Below are 20,962 nucleotides of genomic sequence, written 5' to 3'. Positions count from 1 at the left end.
TCTTTGTTCTCATGTTATCTTGATTTGAAAAAGCAGTAATAAAAGGTTAGGAGCCAGCCCATTTTTTAGTTCAGCACCTTGGTAGAGCTGCTGATTGGTTTGCTACATTTAGCCACAAATCAGCAAGTGCTACCCAGGTGCTGAACAAAAAAATGGTCTGACTCTAAAGCTTACAGTACTGCTTTTACAAATCAAGATGGCATGAGAACAAAGAAAAATTGATAATAGGAATAAATTAGAAAGGTGCTTAAAATCTCATGCTCTATCTGAATCATGAAAGAAAAAAATTGGGTTTAGTATCCCTTTAAATGACTGATAGGGAAATGGAGACAGGAAACAAAAAAACGTATTTAATAGACTGAAGTAAATTTTGCAATGCCCTATATTAGAGATGAAACAGAGAAAGAAAAATGTCACTTAATAGAGTCAGACACAGAGCCAGATAACTTTTCAAAGGGTGAGTGATTAGGAAGTCTTGTAGATATAATATAATATATATATATACATATATATATACACATATATACACACACATATATTAAATTAAATAGGAGATGCAGCAGAATAAGCTATCATACCGTGTACTTGCTGACATCAGACGTGAGCTACAGCAACTAAGAAGACCAGAGAGCGCAGCCGACGAACCCTGAGAGAAAGGAAAGAAACAGGTTGGAGTTAAAAGATTTTACATCTGATCTCTTATTACACACACACACATATAAATTGCATAATAAACATGTATACAGGGTATGTTACATAATTTAGTTTCTTGAGTGATCATGTTTATACACAATACAAAGTGTGGCCTTTATAAGTATGTAGAATACAACAAGCACTGTGTATGTGTTATGTTATGGGAACTTGGACTACTGAAGTCTATGTTTAGCATACATTGAACATATCTGTATAAGTAGTTTAGTAAGTATGCTTATTTAAACTGCTTTTGTACACACTGTATAATGAAGACCTGTCTACAATTGTGTGCAGTGTTTGCATGTTGTCAAATTGTGTGCAACTCTATATAAACTATAGAATTAGTATTCTATATACATTGTAAAGTGAAAACACTTGTTTAAATGCAGAAAATATATTTATTTTAATGGTGTATGTAGGCAGAGAATAGTGTATATGTCTACATGACATGGTATGTGCATGTATATACAAGCGTTACACAACATATGCATGTATAAAGAACGCAATATTATTATCGTTATTTATATCAAGCCAAAGGGTTCTGCAAACCTGAGGTGGGACAAATTATTACAACAAAGGGAAAGGCAAATATCTTACATTATAGCGTGACACTGTCTGTAATGATTGTTTGGTGTGTACTGATTTATATATATATAGTAGCACTCAGTTTTGTATTCAGCCAGTGCGCAGTGTAAATACCTGGAAGTAGTAGAATAGTACTATTCCCCATATGCACAATGAATGCATTGTCAGCATTATATAGTCAGCGGTCTTACCTCAACCCGCAGAGCACCATGTTCTCGGATGCCCTGGATCGCCTCTCCCAGTTCTCCCTCACTTAGGTCCCGGTCCATGAGACCGGTGACCGCAGCTTCCATCATTCGGATCCCAGCACACACCGCAGCCATCTTCGCGCCGGTCATACAGCGTCATCAGCATAACACGTTACTGTGATGTCATCACTTTGCGTCCAAAGTGAACTACAAAGATGGAGAGAAACCATAGCAACAACAAAGGCCCATGGCAACAAGAGGTAGCATAGTAATTAAATAATTATATAAGTTAATAAATTAATTAAAAAAAATACTAAGCAACAATTTTACGTTACAACAACTAATTAATAAAACAAAACACAAAAAATTGTATCATCAAGATGCAATGCTAATGTAAAATGAACACAATCCCATAGCAACAAGAACAAAATGAATCCCGTAGCAACAAGCACATCGCCTAGGCAAGGCATCTAGAACAGAGGTTCTGTACCCACATCCATGTCTAAACCCTATGACAGCACTTTTTATAACGTTCTGTGACATTTCCTGACACATTTAGGGCACACTGCATGATGTTTATTTATTTTCCCTTGACTCATAAGTGTACAGGGAGGCATGCATAATGCCCTGTCATGGTTTGGGAGGTCTTCCTGCTTTCTTGTAAAATGTGAAATGTTTCACACATGGCATATATATACCACATCACTCTTCCCTCTTTAAAAGGTCAAATTACCTCAAGGAATAGGATAGTTGTTGATTAAGTCATTATCATGTTGTATGTTATTCACAAAATCTAAAAATGTAATCTCTACATAAAAGCCATGTACTTGGGTGTCAATCATCCCGATTGTATCTGATTGGGATCATTGCAGTCCGCCACCTCAGAGGTGGTGGATGAGTTAAAGGGACATTAAACCCCCCCCCCCCCCAAAAAAAAATAAAAATGTATGTTTCAGATGGAGAATACCATTTTAAACAAATTTCTAATTTACTTCTATTATCTAATTTGCTTCATTCTCTTGATATTCTTTCTTGAAAAGCATATCTAGATAAGCTCAGTAGCTTCTGATTGGTGGCTGCACATAGATGCCTCATGTGATTGGCTCACCCATGTGTATTGCTATTTCTTTAACAAAAGATATCTAAAGTATGAAGCAAATTAGATAATAGAAGTAATTAGGAATGCTGTTTAAAATTGTATTTTTTATCTGAATCATGAAAGAAAATTTTAGGGTTTAATGTCCCTTTAAGGAGCAGCGGTCTTATGACCGCTGCTTCTTAACTCTTGTTGCCTTGTTTTTGCTTGATAAATCTACCCCAAGGTGTTTACTGTCTCTGTGTCGCTCATTATTGGTATGTGTCTCTAACATTTTATTCCTATATTATTAAAGTACAACCACATTGTGTTTCCAAATGTATCGGTACAGAAAGATGCTTGAATATAACTATGGGGGTTGATCACAATATTTTAAGAAAGCTTGTCAAATGTTTTGTTAAAAAAAATCCCCATATAACTTAATAGTGAGTCTTGTAGAAAAATTATTAGATACTCATTTTTCTAGAGGATTGTGATTGACCCCTATGAATTAACCCCACACAAAGGGCTTAAAGGGACACTATACCCTAAAAATGATTTCATGATTCAGGTAGAGAATACAATTTTAAACAACATTCCAATTTACTTCTATTATCTCATTTGTTTAATTCTATAGTTATCCTTTGTTGAAGAAATAGCAATGTAGATGGGTGAGCCAATCACACAAGGCATCTATGTGCAACCACCAATCAGTAGCTACTGAGCCTATCTAGATATGCTTTTCAGCAAATAATATCATGAGAATGAAGCAAATTAGATAATAGAAGTAAATAAGAAATTTGCTTAAAATTGTATGCTCTTTCTAAATCATGAAAGAAAAAATGTGGGTTTCATGTCCCTTTAAGCACAATCCCAGAGCTCAACATGACTGCTGAGCCAGTCAGGGGTGGCACACATACATAGCAGGTAATCACCAGCTATTTTCAGCTCATGACCTGCAGTGTATTGCTGGTACAGACTGGAGTTTATTTTGAATACATTATAATATGTTCTTACTGCAACTTTATGTCCCTTTAAAGGGACACTTGGCACTAAATGCATTTTATAAAGCTCCCACACAGCAGATCATAGGTGCTGCCATTATGGAGCCATAGGTTAAACTGCAGGTATCTGAAGGAGAGTTACTGCACATGTGTAAACAGGTCAGCACTGGAAGATAGTGAAAGGTAGAATTCAACATGACACCATCAATTACTAGAGGAAGGCGGGGAATAACCTTAATACTATACTTATAAATGTATATAGTATTTATTGTCTCTTCAATAATTTTTTCCCCATTTTCACAAGTAGATGTTTTTGATCCAGCACAGAAAATTCAGAAACTATTATGGTAAAGTGTGTTTACTTTACTAGCATATTATGTTTTACGAGATATTAATATATTTAATACTCTTCACTTCGTTTTAATCTTATAAATCTATAAAGAAAAACATTTGGGGGAATCAGAACTTTTAAGTAGTTAATAGAACAGTCTACTCCAGAATTTTTATTGTTTAAAAAAATAGATAATCCCTTTATTACGCATTCCCCAGTTTTGCATAACCAACACTTTTTACCTCTGTGATTATCTTGTATCTAAGCCTCTGCAAACCGCCCCCTTATTTCAGTTCTTTTGACAGACTTGCATTTAAACTCTACGGGAGTGAGCACAATCGGCTAGATTACAAGTTGTGCATTATGGCTTAATTTGGTGAGTTATGGCCATAATGCATCAATTTCCATAAAGCAGCCATTACTAGTTTGAAAAACCTCCATAGCACAACAAAAATCCCCATTTACGCAGAAATCCATTTCGCTATCCAAGACCAATAGTTATCGATATATCCCAACCAAAAACCTTCACTAATCACTTAAAAAAAGATACAAAGTACACTTAGACTCATAGAAACACTGTACAATAAATTACATTTTATTAAAATATTGCACTAAAAAATTATAACGGATCAAAGATACGAGATCTCGGGTGTTAGAAAAAAAATGCACACAAAGCCATTTTACATTGACTTACATAGACATACATGAACATACAGTCATTTAGCTAGTACAAATATCATCACATACTGTACATACATAATTATCTACATACAAGTGTTGGAATGTTTTTTTTTCTATTTCTCTACTCCATTGATTTCTAGGGGGAATACATGCTCGTGCACGCGATCTGCCTCTTTCCGTAACGCACGTGATAATTTTCTATTTTTCAACTCGTAATACGGGAGGCATATGGTTTCTGCTAATAAATTATGGCGTAGGTTCCGCAATGACAAATAGATCACAAAATATATTATTTGGCACTGTAGTTATGTGTTTTACATGTGTGAACATCAGTAGAAGGTCAAAATCTTTTCTGAAATTACATTAGATAAAGTATAAATCACGATCAATTGTATCATGACAAATAGGAAATAATTCTCAAGAATTAACACATATTTAAAGGGACATCAAACCCAATTTTTTATATCATGATTTAGAAAGAATATGCAATTTTAAACAGTTTTCTAATTTACATTATATAATTTGCTGTATTCTCTTAATATCCTTTACTGGAAAGCATATCTAGATAGGCTCAGTAGCTGATGATTGGTGGCTGCACAAAGATGCCTTCTGTGATTGGCTCACCCATGTGCATTGGTATTTCTTCAACAAAGAATATATAAAGAATGAAGCAATTCAGAACATAGAAGTAAATTGGAATGTTGCTTAAAATTGTATTCTCTTTCTGGATCACGAAAGAATAATTATGAGTTTAGTGTCCCTTTAAGATCAGGATTTAAGCATAATATACCATTAGGAATTTCGTCAAATTAAAATATATCATTAGAAAATATTCTATTTGTCTCTTTTTTGAAGGAACAACAATGCTATACTGCTTTATATAAATGAACATATGTGGGAGATAATAACAATACATACATATATGTACATAACACACATCACACAACAACAAAACACACATTTATCTTTTTAATGATCGCTGTAATGCTTGTGGGATATTCCACTATCAGATCAAACTTGGCCAGCAGTCTTCTTATCCCGGTGTCAAGCTGAAAAGATAGGAAATATCCCAGAGGAAAGAAAGTTTGTAAAATGAGGTAAGCAGTAAGCACAGTAGGCAGGGTAGTCTTTAGCGGCAACAGGAAGGAAATCCAGCGGTATGGCAAGTCAGGGATAAACAAATAGAAGGACCGGAAACAGGCAGGAGTCAGCAACAAAGAAAAACCAGTAATATAACAGTTCAGGGATAAACCGATAGAATGGTCAGGCAGGCAGAGTTTGGTAACAGTATAGCAATCCAATAGTTCAGGGGTCAAGAAGGCAGAGTGGTTAGACAGGCAGAGTTCAGCAACAGTATAGCAATCCAGTACTTTAGGGGTTAAGCACACAGAGTAGTCAGACAGGCATAGTTCAGCAACGTAATAGCATTTCAGCACTTCAGGGGTTAAGCAAGCAGAGTAGTCAGACAGGCAGAACTCAGCAACGTTATGGCAATCCAGCATTTCATAGGTTAAGCAAGCAGAGAAGTCAGACAGGCAGAGTTCAGTAACGTAATAGCAATCCAGCACTTCAGGGGTTAAGCAAGCAGAGAAGTTAGACAGGCAGAGTTCAGTAACGAAAAAGCAATCCAGCACAAACAGATAATACCACACAGGAGCACACACAGTAACATCTATACTTGGGCAGTGATGTAAGGTGAACAGAGTACTTACATAGGCGCATATTGGAGCCAAGGAGGACACACAGGTGTAATCAGAGCGGCATCCAGGAGAGAGAGACAGCGTGTTGCAATGAAGTTATTGCTACACGCTCTGCACCACCACCTGTGTCTATGTGTCTATGGCAACAGCCATAGCAATGAGTCACCACCGCCGTGTCTATGGCAACAGCCATAGCAAGCAGCGGCGCTGCGGCGGAGTGACATAGGTTACCTCTGGGAACCGAAGTCGGCTTGGAGGGATGAGCAGAATGAAACTTGGAGACCAAAGAAGGAGCATGCACATCACGGGCAGGAATCCAGGAACGATCTGCTACAGAGTAACCCTTCCAGTGCACAAGGTACTGTAGTTGCTTGCGTCTGTATCTGGAGTCCAGGATCCTAGCAACCTCGTACTCAGGTTCACCAAGAATTAAGAGCAGAGGAGGAGGTCTTAGTCGAGTGTATCTGTTCCTGATGTAGGGCTTGAGCAGTGAGATGTGGAAGACTGGGTGTATGCGCAGGAATCTGGGCAAGGCCACTTTGTAGGCAACAGGAGACAGTCTTTTTATGACTTTGTAAGGGCCGATAAAGCTAGGTCCTAATTTGTAACTGGGTTGACGTAGACGCATATGTCGAGTAGAGACCCAAACACGTTCACCTACCGAATAGGCACGAACAGAAGCTCTATGATGATCAGCAAACCTCTTGTATATGAAAGCAGTTGAACGTAACTGAGAGCGAATACATTGCCAATGAGTAGTGAGGTTAGTAACGTGCCAGTCTGCAGCAGGAACCCCTGTGGACTGAGCAGAAAGAGGAAAGACACAAGGTTGGTAACCTGCTGCGGCTTGAAATGGAGAAAATCGTAGAGAGGAGTGCCAATGAGTATTCTTTGCCAGCTCAGCTAGGGGTAACAATTCAGACCAGTTGGTATGGAGAGAATTAACAAAAGTTCTGATATAGGCTTCGAAGTCTTGATTCACTCAGCCCATTAGTCTGAGAATGGTAGCCAGAAGACAAGGAAACAGTGGTTCCAATCAATTTGCAAACAGCTTTTCAAAAAGTAGAGATGAATTGTGGACCTCTGTTGGAAACAATATTCACGGGAATGCCATGTAGTCGTACTACATGTAACAGTAAAAGAGATGATAATTCGTCGGCAGATGGCAGTTTTTTTAAGGATATAAAGTGAGCTAATCTAGAAAATCGATCCACCACAACCCAGATAACCATATGATGGTCAGAAGGAGGGAGATCCATTGTTATGTGTGTCCACGATTGTTTGGGAATGGACCTGGATGTCCTGAAAGTTTACTATCATGAGCCCAGTATAGCACAAGGGTACGTAGGTTCGGAGGTACAAAGAAGATATCAGAAGCCGTGGGGGCTTCAGGAGTCTTTCTAGACTTGGCATGTTGCAGTCTTTGAAGAAGAGATTTGTTAAGTTGAGCAACCACACAGGAGGGGGGTATGATATGTTCAATAGGAGCTTTAGAGGAATCACTAGGCTGAGGAAACTGACGGAAAATTTATTTTTGGTACCAGGAAGATAAGAGACCACAAAGTTAAAATGGGAAAAGAACAAGGCCCACCTGGCCTGTCGAAAATTGAGTCGATGAGCAGTCTCTAGGTAAATCAGATTTTTGTGGTCAGTGAGAATCTGAATGGGATTGGCGGTACCTTCTAGCCAATTACGCCATTCAGTCAGGGCCATCTTAATGGCTAAGAGTTCACGATTACCCACATCGTAATTCCTCTCTGCAGGAGTAAAGCGTTTAGAGAAAAAGGCTACAGGGTGTAACTTGGAAGTTAAAGGATCCCTTTGAGTTAGGACTGCTCCAGCTCCGATCTCAGAGGCGTCAACCTCTAAAGTGAACTGCAGGTCAGGATCAGGATGGTGGAGTACAGGAGCAGAACAAAAGACCTTTTTCAGAAGAGAGAAGGCATTCAAGGCTTCAGGAGGCCAATTTTTGCAGTCTTTCTTCCATTTAGTCAACTCAGTGAGTGGAGCAACTATCTGGGAAAAGTTCTTTATAAACTTGCGGTAATTATTGGAGAACCCCAAGAATCTCTGTAGTTCCATTAATTAAGTTGGTTGAGGCCATTCCAGAACTGCTGTGAGCTTAGAATGATCCATGGCAAAACCCTCCTTCGAGATAAGATAGCCAAGGAACTGGATCTGGACTTGATCAAACTCACATGTCTCCAGTTTAGCTACCAGAGAATTGTCTCTGAGGTGGAGAAGTACCTGTCTGACGTGTTCATGATGCTCCTCAAGGGTGGAAGAGAAAATAAGGATATCATCCAGGTAGACGATGACAGTGCAATATAGGAGGTCACGGAAGACACATTGACAAATGCTTGAAAGACTGCGGGGGCATTGCACAGCCCAAAGGTCATTACGAGGTATTTGTAATGCCCTGATCTTGTGTTGAAGGCGGTCTTCCATTCATGCCCTGGGAAGATACAATCAGATTGTACGCCCCACGCAGGTCCAGCTTGGTGAAGTAGCGAGCATTATGAGAGAATCTTAAGGTTCAGTGATCAAAGGAATGGGATAGTGATTCTTGATAGTGATGTTGTTTAAGGCTCTGTAGTCAATAAAGGGTCTGAGCCCACCATCCTTTATACTGATGAAAAAGAAGCCAGCCCCGGCAGGAGAGGAAGAAGGGCGAATAAAACCTTTAGCTAGGTTCTCTTGAATATACTCCTCCATGGACTTGGTTTCAGCTTTGGAGAGTGGATAAGTCCTCCCTTTAGGAAGTGGGGCTCCAGGAAAGAGGTCAATTTTGCACTCGTAAGGACGGTGGGGTGGCAGCACATCAGCTGCTTTCTTTTCGAACACATCTGTACAATCCGCATATACTGAGGGAAGGCTTGAAGGGGTCTGTAGACTGGCTATGGGGATACAGAGCAGAGGAGTAACTTTATCAAGGCAGGAGTGGAAGCAGGAGGTACCCCAGGAGGCCAACTGTCCCTCAGCCCAGTCGAACTGTGCATTGTGTATACAAAGCCAAGGATGACAGGTTGTGCTGGAGAATGAATTACATCGAACTGCAACTGTTCGGTATGAAGGACTCCCATAGTCTGGGTTAGAGGTGCTGATTTGAAATGGATTAAACCTGATCCAAGGGGAGTGCCATCCAGAGCAGTTATGTTGAGACATTGCTTTTTCTGAAAAAAGGTAAGCCTGCCTGAATCATAAAACAATGCTCAAAAAAATTTCCAGCTGCCCCTGAATCAATAAAGACTTGAGCGTGGACAGAATTCTGAAGGAAGGTCAGGGTAACAGGTACCAGGATCCAAGAGGAGTGAGGAGGTTTAGTAGTGATCACGCTTAGAGGTAATACTATCCTCTAAGCTTTGGCTTATCCTGGCAGAATATCACAATTCTTAAGCTGGTGTGAGTTAGAACCACAATAGAAACACAGTCTCAATCTCCTTCTTCTCTGTCTTTCGGATTCAGAAGGTTTGAGGGAGGAGAGATCCATGGTTTCCTCTACAGAGTTTACTGGAGGTGCTGAGGGGGAAGAGGATAGTCTAGAGACCGGACGAGTGAGAGGACGAGAGGGAAGGATTCTACGAGTTTTGACTTTCTCAGCTTGTCTCTCCTGGAAGCGAGAATCTAGACTAATACAAAGCGTTATAAAGTAATCCAAGGAAGAAGGAACATCACGATAAGTAAGTTCATCCTTGATGCGTTCATGCAAACCTCTCCTAAAGGCCGCCTTGAGAGCACTGCCATCCCAACTGGTCTCAAGTGCCAAGGTGCGAAACTCGATGGCATATTGTGCCACAGTTCTATTGCTCTGGTGGAGATCCAGGAGAGAGTATTTTGCAGCAGAAGCACCACCAGAAGTCTCAAAGACAGAAGATAATGCATAAATCAAAGAATTAGCATAGTCCAGGAGTTAAGCGTTCTTTTCCAAAAGGAGAGAGACCCAGGCCAGGGCCTTGCCTTTCAATAAGGAAATGATAAAGGTCACCTTTGACTGATGAGACTGGAAGGTATGAGGATCATTGCGAAAGTGCAGCCTGCACTGGTTAAGAAAACCCCTACAATCAGTAGTACCTTCATATTTGTCAGGCAATGGTATCCGGGATATACTTCCAGAAGCAAGGAAAGAAGTTGCAGCACTAGGAGCAGAGACCGGCAGTATAACAACAGGAACAATATCCTTCACAGCAAGTAGTGAGGAGTGCTTAGTGGTTATAGCCTCTAGTTTAGCATCCACATTCTGCAGTTGTGTGGTATGGGTTCCCAGCATCTGTCCTTGAAGATAAACTGTTCTTGCTACCTCATTTGGGTCAATGCCCAAGTATAATGTAATGCTCATGGGATATTCCACTATTAGATCAAACTTGGCCAGTAGTCTACTTATCCCGACGTCAAGCTGAAAAGATAGGAAATATCCCAGAGCAGAGAAAGTTTGTAAAATGAGGTAAGTGGTACTCACAGTAGGCAGGGTAGTCTTTAGCAGGAAGGAAATCCAGCAGTATGGCAGTTCAGGGATAAACCAATAGAAGGACTGGAGACAGGCAGGAGTCAGCAACAAAGAAAATACAGTAATATAACAGTTCAGGGATAAACCAATAGAATGGTCAGTCATGCAGAGTTCGGTAACAGTATAGCAATCTAATAGTTCAGGGGTCAAGCACACAGAGTAGTCAAACAGGCAGAGTTCAGCAACATTATGGCAATCCAGCACTTCAGGGGTTAAGGAAGTCAGACAGGCAGAGTTCAGTAATGTAATAGCATTTCAGCACTTCAGGGGTTAAGCAAGCAGAGTAGTCAGACAGGCAGAGTTCAGTAACGAAATAGCAAACCAGCACAAACAGATAATAGCACCCAGGAGCACACACAGTAACACCTATACTTGGGTAGTGATGTAAGGTGAATGGAGTACTTACATAGGCGCATATTAGCGCCAAGGAGGACACACAGATGTAATCAGAGTGGCATCCAGGAGAGAGAGACAGCGTGTGGCGATGACGTCATCGCCGCACGCTCTGCACCACCGCCTGCTTCTATGACAACGGCCATAGCAACGAGTCACCACTGCCGCATCCATGGCAACAGCCATAGCAAGCAGCGGCGCGGCAGCGGAGTGACAATCGCACAATAATAATGTTGCAAAGTACAACAAGAGAACAAAGATTTAGAAAGTAGACATGCATGTAGCTAATATGACATCATTCTAAGCTTGACCCATAGGGATTCTATCATTAAGACTTTACTGCCTCTTTAATCAATATTACATATACGTAAACGAGAGGTTTGTAATATCTTCATTATTATTGCGATTTCAATGATACACAGGAAAATATTGAAATGTCGCCAATCACTTATATATGTCAGTCTTAACTTTATCGTTTTGGAACAATATTGCAGCAACATTGCTCAATGAGATTCTATGCCATGTCTATGCACACATAATAGACAAGTATGCACTTTGAATAATTTGAGCGTAAACTTGTGTTTTTTAATATAACATCGCATTTACTAAGTATTTGTTATGCATATGAACAAACATTAGGAAGATGTACTGTATGTTATATTTTATACTTTAACACTTTCACATTACGATTTATTGGAAAAACATAATACATAATTTCAACAAACAGACCAAAAAAATACGCTCACTTTGAAAGCATTTGTGCTGCTCAGATACAATCAAGTGTATACAGTCAGCAATCATTATGAACACGCTACTATTGGACATTTTTAACTATAAATCACCCAAACACCATGGCCAATGCATCCCTTATGACCAACATTGTATCAAATCGCTTTTGTGTGTTTGATTACCTTGTTACTTATTGCGTGTTTACTTTGCTATTTGGCTAGTGCTTCTTGGCTCTGCAAATATGGACAACCATCAGTTAGATTGTGTTGGTGCTGTTGGACAAGTTATGTACAACAGACTCAGGCATGCCTAGTGTCACGAAGAGAGGCGTGGGGAACGTCTGAGGATTAGGGCTCCTCCTATTTACAGGGTGAGGGTCACCTTGGATAACATGAGCGATGCCCGGGTTTTTGACATGTATCGGCTCAAAAGACAGCAGCTATTGAACCTTTACGATGTACTAAGACCTTATCTAGAGCCAAGCAAGCGTATGCACACTGCTATTCCTGGCATGTCCAAGATGCTTTGCTTCATACATGCCATGGCCTCCGGAGGCTTTTAATCCACAGAGGGTTGCTTGTCCGGTATGGCTCAAGGCACCTTGGCTGTGGTTTTTGAAAGGTTTCTGAATGCCATGAAAATAATTTGTAGACGTTTTATAGGATTCCCTTAAAATGAGGACGATTGGAGACACCTCAAGAGGGAATTCTATCAAATAGTTGAAATGCAGAATGTTTTAGGAGCAATAGATTGCACCCATGTTGCTCTGCAGGCTCCAGCAGAAGAGGGACTTTACCGAAATCGCAAACACTTTCATAGTTTGAACGTGCAGTTCATTTGCGACGCACGGATGTGAATTCTGAATGTGTTTGCGAATCTTGGGGGCGCCAGTCATGACACCCGTATCCTCAGGCAGTCGTCAGTTTGGCGGCAGTTTAAGGACAGACAGTTAGCCCACGGGTGGTTCGTTGGTGAGTACTTGTGCACAGCATGGTTAAGAATTTAGTCAATTGCCACTGTAATGTTCTCTAACAGTTGTGTTTGTGTAATGTGCAAAATGTGCAGATACAGAATGGGGTTTAACCATTTGATTACCTGTCAGCAAATGTCTAGGTTTAGCTATAAACAGATATGTAGCAAGTGATAGCTAAAATGTGCAGCTATAGAATGATGTTTAACCATTTAATTATCTTTCAGCAAATATCTAGGTTTAGCTCAAAATAGATATGTAGCAGGTGATAGCTAAATTTGCAGATATAGAATGATTTTTAACCATTTACTTGTCTCTTTCAGCAAATGTCTAGGTTTAACTCAAAACAGATATGTAGCAGGTCATGGCTAAAATGTGCAGATATAGAATGATGTTTAAGTATTTACTTGTCTCTTTCAGCAAATGTATAGGTTTAGCTCAGAACAGATTTGTAGCAGGTCATAGCTAGAATGTGCAGATATAGAATGATGTTTAACCATTTACTTGTTTGTTTCATTAAATGTATAGGTTTAGCTCAAAACAGATATGTAGCAGGTCATAGCTAAAATGTGCCGATATAGAATGATGTTTAACCATTTACTTGTCTCTTTCAGCAAATGTCAGATAATAGGGAATATGTATAAAGCGCCTCAAACGGCTGGGTAATATCTGGACCAATATGCTGACCAGACACTTATCTAATTAAAAAGCCCTTAAAAAGTCAAGTTTAAAAGCCCATTAAAAGGAATTAACATCTTAATTTATTACAAATGGCATAAAAACATATAAGCAAATAATAATAATAATAATAATATATAAGATCCGGATCTAATGAGTCTCCAAATAATGAAATAATTGTCCAGAAATGTGATATGGATAAAGTCCAAAGAGTGCCTGGTTAAAAGTCACAAAGTCACAAAGAATTTATCCTCCAGGTGTTGGCGAAAAGTGATGAAGATGATGGTGAAATCAAATAATGATAGAATAAAAAATTGTAGAAGGTGTGTAGAAAAAATATAGAGAACATGTGTAAAAAAATTCCATTTAAAAATATGATGAGTAAACCAAATAAGTGGCCATATACAGGGAGTGCAGAATTATTATTATTAGAAGTTGTATTTTTGAGGATTAATTTTATTATTGAACAACAACCATGTTCTCATTGAACCCAAAAAACTCATTAATATCAAAGCTGAATAGTTTTGGAAGTAGTTTTTAGTTTGTTTTTAGTTATAGCTATTTTAGGGGGATATCTGTGTGTGCAGGTGACTATTACTGTGCATAATTATTAGGCAACTTAACAAAAAACAAATATATACCCATTTCAATTATTTATTTTTACCAGTGAAACCAATATAACATCTCAACATTCACAAATATACATTTCTGACATTCAAAAACAAAACAAAAACAAATCAGTGACCAATATAGTCACCTTTCTTTGCAAGGACACTCAAAAGCCTGCCATCCATGGATTCTGTCAGTGTTTTGATCTGTTCACCATCAACATTGCGTGCAGCAGCAACCACAGCCTCCCAGACACTGTTCAGAGATGTGTACTGTTTTCCCTCCTTGTAAATCTCACATTTGATGATGGACCTCAGGTTCTCAATGGGGTTCAGATCAGGTGAACAAGGAGGCCATGTCATTAGATTTTCTTCTTTTATACCCTTTCTTGCCAGCCACGCTGTGGAGTACTTGGACGTGTGTGATGGAGCATTGTCCTGCATGAAAATCATGTTTTTCTTGAAGGATGCAGACTTCTTCCTGTACCACTGCTTGAAGAAGGTGTCTTCCAGAAACTGGCAGTAGGACTGGGAGTTGAGCTTGACTCCATCCTCAACCCGAAAAGGCCCCACAAGCTCATCTTTGATGATACCAGCCCAAACCAGTACTCCACCTCCACCTTGCTGGCGTTTGAGTCGGACTGGAGCTCTCTGCCCTTTACCAATCCAGCCACGGGCCCATCCATCTGGCCCATCAAGACTCAGTCTCATTTCATCAGTCCATAAAACCTTAGAAAAATCAGTCTTGAGATATTTCTTGGCCCAGTTTTGACGTTTCAGCTTGTGTGTCTTGTTCAGTGGTGGTCGTCTTTCAGCCTTTCTTACCTTGGCCATGTCTCTGAGTATTGCACACCTTGTGCTTTTGGGTACTCCAGTGATGTTGCAGCTCTGAAATATGGCCAAACAGGTGGCAAGTGGCATCTTGGCAGCTGCTGCTTGACTTTTCTCAGTTCATGGGCAGTTATTTTGCGCCTTGGTTTTTCCACACGCTTCTTGCGACCCTGTTGACTATTTTGAATGAAACGCTTGATTGTTCGATGATCACGCTTCAGATTTTTTAAGAGTGCTGCATCCCTCTGCAAGATATCTCACTATTTTTGACTTTTCTGAGCCTGTCAAGTCCTTCTTTTGACCCATTTTGCCAAAGGAAAGGAAGTTGCCTAATAATTATGCACACCTGATATAGGGTGTTGATGTCATTAGACCACACCCCTTCTCATTACAGAGATGCACATCACCTAATATGCTTAATTGGTAGTAGGCTTTTGAGCCTATACAGCTTGGAGTAAGACAACATGCATAAAGAGGATGATGTGGTCAAAATACTCATTTGCCTAATAATTCTGCACTCCCTGTATATATATGTATAAAAACCAAAAAATCAAAAAAGGTCAAAAAAATCATACACGTGTTTGAAAAGTGATTGAAAAAAGGAAAGAAGAGAAGAGAAAAGCAAAAATTGTAAAAAATCAGTGAGACCAAAAAACATACACAGAGTTTTCCAAGGTGATTCTAGTATTTGTTGTGTCTGTAAATCCTATTTGGTGCAGTATCCTATAAAAAATAAAACAACATAGTGTAGATAGTACAAATAAAGTGACAATAATTGAAATATTGCTTACCCAATATCGACGCGTTTCGGCCCCTATGAGGCCTTTTTCAAGACATGCAATTGTGTGACACAATTGGCCTTATATAGGGTAAGCAATCAAACAAACAAAGCTAATTTTGACGCCAAAACCGTGACTTTTTGGGCCACCCACGTCCTGTTTGTGTTGTTTTGTGGGTAAAAAGATCTAACCCACTTCCTGTTTGTGTTGTTTTGTGGGTAAAAAGATCTAACTACATTAAAAATATATTAAAAATAGGGCTGTGCGCACTACTTCAATATGTATATATAATTGTGTTTAGTATGTATAAAATTATATCTTATTTTAATCATAAGTCATATCCGAATATAATATAATAACGATGTTAATGACATCACTTCCGGTTTCGTCAAAACCGGAAGTCTACCAAAGTTAGATTCTATTAAAAATACTTGGTTACTGATTCAATTGAATAAGAACCTATTAGTGAAGGCCCAAAAGCTAACTTATCATTGATAGTTCGCTAGTTTATAAAAATGGTCTAACATAAATTGTACAGGTTGTGTATTACGCCAAAGCCGGAAGTCTAAAACCGTCACTTCCGGTTTCGGCACCCAACGGTCTTATGGAACTAATTGGAGATTTTTAATAATGGTCAAGGGATATTAAGCTTGTGATGTTAATTTTGTGATGTTAATTTTGTGTTGTAGTAGGAACTAACTGAGGCGGCACTAGTATAGAGGTTACTTTACCGTATGTATACCTCATGTTATTCCAGAATCGCCAAACCGGAAGTCCAGAAATATCACTTCCGGTTTCGGTCGAGGAACGGCTTAAACATCCTTTAGTGTTAATTAAATATTTAGTGAACCTTATATGGTATCTAACCCTCAGGTAAGTGTTCTGAGCCCTATAGTCGGGGTTGGGGACCTCCAAATCTAGAGTGTAACTCTTTTTCTTATTCGCCAAACCGGAAGTCTTAAAATCTCACTTCCGGTTTCAACTGAAAATGGCTGGGCATTTGAATAATTCTATGTGTACCTCACTTGCTGAGTCTGGCTTAGAGGCCGTGAAGATAATGATCCTTAATCTTTGCTCATATTAATTTGAGGAGGTCATCCAATTCATAAATAGAGACATCAACCATAAAAACATTGTGTATATAATCAGACAGTTGAAACCAATAAGAGTGCATATGTATATATATCATAAAGTGAGGAATATCCACATCAGAAGGAAAAACGGCTTGACTTCAGAGAAAGAACACCTCGGAGACAAGACAACTTGAGAACACAGGGTGAGAACAACAATAACATCAAGTGGAGAAACCCCATATACCAAGAACAAACGAAGGATCCAGCAATTGATGACATAACTCTACTTCGAACCCCTTCTTCATCGACTTTTTTAGAGTCCAACCAACCTGTGGTAAAGAACAAAGGGAAAGTACAACCAGGAAGGAAGGATGGGGATGTAAGAAAAACCTCTCCCACGAATTCGAAAAGAAAACGCACAGAGGGAAGAGAGGAGGAATCAGAGTAAATAAGAAAAAGACACAAATTATTGACCCACCGACAGATGATAGTGTTGTGCCTGACAACAATACCAAGGATGGCATATTTAACCTCAGCACATACAATCTAACGAAAGAAGAACGTGAAGTGATTAAGTTTGGACTCACATTTGCACCAGCCAGAGGTCTAGACAGGTTTCAATCCTATGTCAATACTAAAGAGTTTATAAGGAAACTCACTTTGAAAAGGTTCTTTTTGAAATCTGAGCTGGAGAGACAGATACCACGGAGTTATACAGTGGCTGGACAAGACATGTTTAAACACACAGACCTCAAACCAGCATCAAAATTCTATCCTATTACGATGAAGGGAAACGCTATTGAAATTTTTGAAACCATGGTAACACGAAAGACTTCTTTTTTTAATCAAAAAAGAAGTCTTATGAAGATGAAACAGAATCTGTCTAAGAAACAGAGAGAAACTATTAAGGGGCTAGAATCCAACAACATGATAACCATTAAATCCGCAGACAAAGGCGGAGGGATCGTGGTCCTCAACAGAACAGATTACAACAACGAAAATGAGCGTCTACTTAGCGACTCAACTACTTACCGTAGGTTACAGAAGAATTCCAAATAGAATTGAAAACTCTACTGGGAAAGGCAAAAACACTAGGTATCCTTAATGAAAAAGAACATGGATATCTAGATGTTCAACACCCCATTATACCAATAATGTATCATTTGCCCAAAATACACAAATCCCTCCAGAACCCTCCGGGTAGACCCATAATATCTGGGATTGGGTCACTAACGAGCAACCTCTCGGAATATGTAGATAAACTGCTACAAAAGTATGTGAGGCAACTTCCCTCGTTTTTAAAAGATTCAACACAAGTTTTAAATGAACTAAATGAAATCCCATGGGAGGAAGGGTTTATATTGATGACATGTGATGTGATATCACTTTATACCAGCATCCCCCACAAAGAAGGATGTGAAGCAGTCCAGTGCTTCCTAGAGAACGATCCAGAAATACCTAAGGAACAATCTGATTTTATAATTGAGAGCATACAATACATTTTAACTCACAATTTCTTCTGCAATGAAGGGAAATACTACCAACAGATCTGCGGTACAGCAATGGGGACCAGGTTCGCGCCCAGCTATGCAAATTTGTATATGGGTAGATGGGAGAATATCTTCTGGGACTCCTGCCCTGCGGGCGCGGACCTGGTCTTGTACCGCAGATATATAGATGACATACTGATCGTTTGGAAGGGAACACTAGAAGACTTAATATTCACCATGGAGGTTATGAACAGAAATATTCTAAACCTGAACTTCACATACCAGTGGAGTAAGACAGAGATCGTCTTTTTGGATCTTAAGATTGAAGTCAAAAATGAGAAATGGGTAACATCGACTCATTTCAAAGAAGTCGACAGTAATAATTACGTACACAATCTCAGCTGTCACCATGAACAATGGAGAAGGAATATACCTAAGGGACAGTTTTTGAGAATACGTAAAAACTGTTCAAGTGATGAGAAATGGGAGGAGCAGGCATTATTACTTAAGCATAAGTTTATAGAAAGAGGCTATCAGGAACACTTCCTCGACTCCAAAATAGAAGAAGTAAGAGGTATAAAGAGACAAGATTTGATGAAATATAGAGACAAGAAGAAAGTTGTAAATAATGATGTAATCAACATCCCTATGGTTACAGAATATAGCAGTAACAGGTATCTAATAGAGAATATATTTAAGAAACATTGGAACCTGTTAAAAGATGACAATCTAATTGGAAACAAACTTCCACCAAAACCAATATTTGTGTACAGAAAGACAAACAACTTAAAGAATAGATTGGCACCAAGCCTTCAACAACCAAAAAGATTGGGGATCAATGACGTATATGGCAAGAGGATCAAAAAGTTCTTCCCATGCCCCAAATGCAAGGCGTGTAAATGTGGAAAAAAGACCAACACGTTCCAATCTCATCACACAAAAGAAGTACACAAAATCCAGGAACTGATAAGATGCCATGATAAGAACATTATATATCTGATGGAGTGCTCATGCGGCCTACAGTACATTGGACAAACATCAAGACCGCTGAAAGACAGAATAAGAGAGCACCTGTTGTTGATAGAAAAAATGAATATGGACACTATACTATATAGACATTTTACTACAAAACATAAGGGAAACATCAAAGATTTAAAGTATATAGGCATCCAAAAAGTAAAGAAAAACTGGAGAGGTGGAAACCACGAAAAAAAGCTTTTAACCACAGAATCCAAATGGATATTTTTTATTAGATTGTCTACACCCAAAAGGATTAAACAATAAAGAGGATCTAGTACACTTATTTTAATTTGATCTCTAGCATATTTTAACTTGTCTCTCACGATTCCTCTACCTCTAGGTTGTTTTTATCAGCACTCTGGTTTTATATTGGTTTTATGTGACTTTTAGTCAGGTTTATATGATGTGAGTTCTATATGTTGTGAGTTATCCCTCCACCATCATTAAGCCTTAAGGTTTAACTTCGTATTTGTCTATAAGGCACCTCCATTATCGGTCTTAGAAATAAATATACATAAAGATTCTCTCAGTAAATAAGATTGTTCCCACTTTTAAATATAGTTACAGGCTGAGTTAGGATGCCCATTTCACTATTTGGTCACCTCTGACCCCTTCTTGAGGTTTTTTTGAATGTATACATATGAGTTATGTTTTTACTGGACTTTTACAGCAGGAATGTCGAGTTAGGGTTTAAGATATTCTCAAGATTGGTTTTAAGTTTACTGTTCTGTTTTAATTACTCCTTATTACTCCAATTTTATATGATGTGTATCCAATTTTATATGATGTGTATCCAATTTTATATGATGTGAGTGATTTATCTTGTTTGAAGTTCTCTTTATTTATTTATTTGTATATCTTTTAATGGTTCATTGTGTACAATTTGGGACTGCTCTTTTGAGCAGTGTGCATGTAGAGATATATGTATAGATATATATATGTATATATATATGTGTGTATGTGTATATATATATGTATATGTGTGTATTCTGTACATAATTGATGTTACATGTTATAAACTGATGGTACATGTTATTAATATAAATTGATGCCACATTTTTATTTACTTTTTAACTGGTATAACTAACACATATATGTGATAAATACATTTATATATGGATAACGACCATATAACTTTAGGGTGGACAAACACCAAATATATATATATCTTTTAGCTATTACTATCCTTTTTTGTCAAAAATGTGATTTATGTATTCTTCGCATAATTAGATTTTACTTTATGATATATATACATATGCACTCTTATTGGTTTCAACTGTCTGATTATATACACAATGTTTTTATGGTTGATGTCTCTATTTATGAATTGGATGACCTCCTCAAATTAATATGAGCAAAGATTAAGGATCATTATCTTCACGGCCTCTAAGCCAGACTCAGCAAGTGAGGTACACATAGAATTATTCAAATGCCCAGCCATTTTCAGTTGAAACTGGAAGTGAGATTTTAAGACTTCCGGTTTGGCGAATAAGAAAAAGAGTTACACTCTAGATTTGGAGGTCCCCAACCCTGACTATAGGGCTCAGAACACTTACCTGAGGGTTAGATACCATATAAGGTTCACTAAATATTTAATTAACACTAAAGGATGTTTAAGCCGTTCCTCGAC

General features: G+C 38.6%; 1 protein-coding gene across 1 annotated transcript in view; it reads right to left on the bottom strand.

The window, feature by feature from the left end:
* The window catches only part of PELP1 (proline, glutamate and leucine rich protein 1), a 157,811-nt gene extending 156,173 nt beyond the window's left edge, over positions 1 to 1,638 (bottom strand). Inside the window, exons 1-2 of the mRNA XM_053718249.1 lie at positions 1,470 to 1,638; positions 579 to 646 (exon numbers count right to left, since the gene is read on the bottom strand). Of these exons, the coding sequence (XP_053574224.1) occupies positions 579 to 646; positions 1,470 to 1,616 (215 nt within the window). The 5' untranslated portion in view covers positions 1,617 to 1,638. The remainder of the gene's footprint in view (positions 1 to 578; positions 647 to 1,469) is intronic.
* Between the last annotated feature and the right edge of the window lie 19,324 nt (positions 1,639 to 20,962).

This window comes from Bombina bombina, chromosome 6, assembly GCF_027579735.1.
Source record: "Bombina bombina isolate aBomBom1 chromosome 6, aBomBom1.pri, whole genome shotgun sequence".
NCBI lineage: Eukaryota > Metazoa > Chordata > Amphibia > Anura > Bombinatoridae > Bombina > Bombina bombina.
Note: the sequence above shows the minus strand (reverse complement) of the source record. Positions and strands in the feature narration are given on the sequence as shown.